Consider the following 1,924-nt stretch of genomic DNA (forward strand, 5'->3'; position numbering starts at 1 on the left):
TATATATATATATATATATATATATATGTGTGTGTATGTATATATATATATATATATATATAAGAATGAGATAAAGAGACCAATGGCATAAGTAAATTTATACACAATCCTACACACATTTTCCACTCACTTCAGGCTGTCCTTTAAGTAAATAACGCACAGAGTAAACTGGATACGAGATGATATATATCCACAAATGCAACTATAATTATCATTGGAAAATACCCACACGGATTCTATACATGGATATTTATTGTTGGAATGGAACTATACTCCAAGTACTTTTTCTTCTCCGCATCGCTCTCATTTCTTACTGCAAATCTCCTCATACAGATGTAATAATCCTTATCTTCTACTATTACCGTCTCTCAGATGAAGTGATACATTGAATTTTCCCTGAAACAGCTGTAAGACATTCTACATAAAATATAAATTTACTTATGCCATTGGTCTCTTTATCTCATTCTTTTTTATATACACACACACGCTAATACACGACCCATGTTATATTCCCCATTCATGTTGCAACCACATCTGGGGCAAAACTAGTCGGTATACATCACTTACTCGGTATTACCTGTATCATTAGGGTCTGGTTGACTCCATTACACTTCATAACACACACATATATATATATATATATATATATATATATATATATAACAGAAACAATTTAGCAACTAATAACCATTGTAAAGCTTTTCATTCCTGCCAACCCAGTCTTATTTCTTTTAAGACTTATTTATTCACTGTTTATCAGTAAATTCAAAACAAATATAAAATTCAGTGTTATTACAGAGGCGTACATACCAGACAAGTTATTTTATCTGAGATCGCATGTTGGAACTAAAATGATTTCAGTATGGATGATACCTGTTAGCCATTGTCAATGTTTTCATTGCTCAAAACTGCAACATGGTCTCTAGTAGGTTGCAGTTCTGGGCACCAAAAATTTTGACACCATACAACAAACAAACAAACAAACAAACAAATATTAAAGAGAAGATAACAGTCATTGTGTGTTTCTGAACAACTAACGTGTTATCATCAATGTTAATTTAACCTACTTCTAAACTATCAAATACTGCACACTGTCACCTTAACTTCACCACACATGCACACAAACAATCCATTTATATATAGGCTGTATCGCTTTGTCATGTGAGAACTTAAATGCGAGTCAATTATACCAATAAATAAAATTCATTTGACTGAACTTCTCAATCATAAGTGTTTTGGAATAATGATCCAAACACATACTGACAATCTATTCTTGTATAAAATAAGGTTAGTAAAAAAAACAAACTATGATAAATTAAACAAAGTCAAGATAGACAACTATAATCTTTATTCTCTTTCCTTTCAGACTTATGTGTACACACACACACACACACACACACTTGCAAAGTCATATTTTTGCAGGTTAAAACTATTGCCAGCAACATTTAAAGCAATCTGCATGTTCTTCATTGTGAATATTTAGTTAGACGCAGAAAATTCTAGGACATTCTAATCTAAATCATTGTAATTTATTTTCCACCTAATTACAATATTCATAGTATCAAGCCACCCTTCTTCATTAATATCACTGCAACACTAATGCAATTACAGTATGCCACTGCATACCAACGAAGAAGCCGCTCTGTTGCTGTCCAACCTGCTAGAAATAGCAACCAAATCTCCATAGACTACTGTCATTAAAAAAAAAACCCACAAAAAGGAAGGAAGAACAAATTGTATACCAAGATCCTAGATAAATCTTGCCCTGAAAGAGGAATGGGATAATGGTTGTAGCTTCTTGATCAAGGACTTGAATTCATGAGGGCAGATGGGTTAGACAACATCACCTGTAGCCACCGGTACTAATGATTACAGCTCTCATAAGCCAAGATATTAACTTCCATATAGTTGCTAGACTTGAACT

At 32.7% G+C, this 1,924-nt stretch overlaps 1 protein-coding gene across 1 annotated transcript in view; it reads right to left on the reverse strand.

The window, feature by feature from the left end:
• LOC106868728 (uncharacterized) overlaps positions 1–1,470 on the reverse strand; it is a 15,637-nt gene extending 14,167 nt beyond the window's left edge. The window contains exon 1 of the mRNA XM_052969725.1: positions 1,401–1,470. Within this exon, the coding sequence (XP_052825685.1) occupies positions 1,401–1,470 (70 nt within the window). The remainder of the gene's footprint in view (positions 1–1,400) is intronic.
• Positions 1,471–1,924: the final 454 nt, after the last annotated feature.

Source organism: Octopus bimaculoides, chromosome 1 (genome assembly GCF_001194135.2).
Source record: "Octopus bimaculoides isolate UCB-OBI-ISO-001 chromosome 1, ASM119413v2, whole genome shotgun sequence".
In the NCBI taxonomy this organism is placed as follows: Eukaryota; Metazoa; Mollusca; class Cephalopoda; order Octopoda; family Octopodidae; genus Octopus; species Octopus bimaculoides.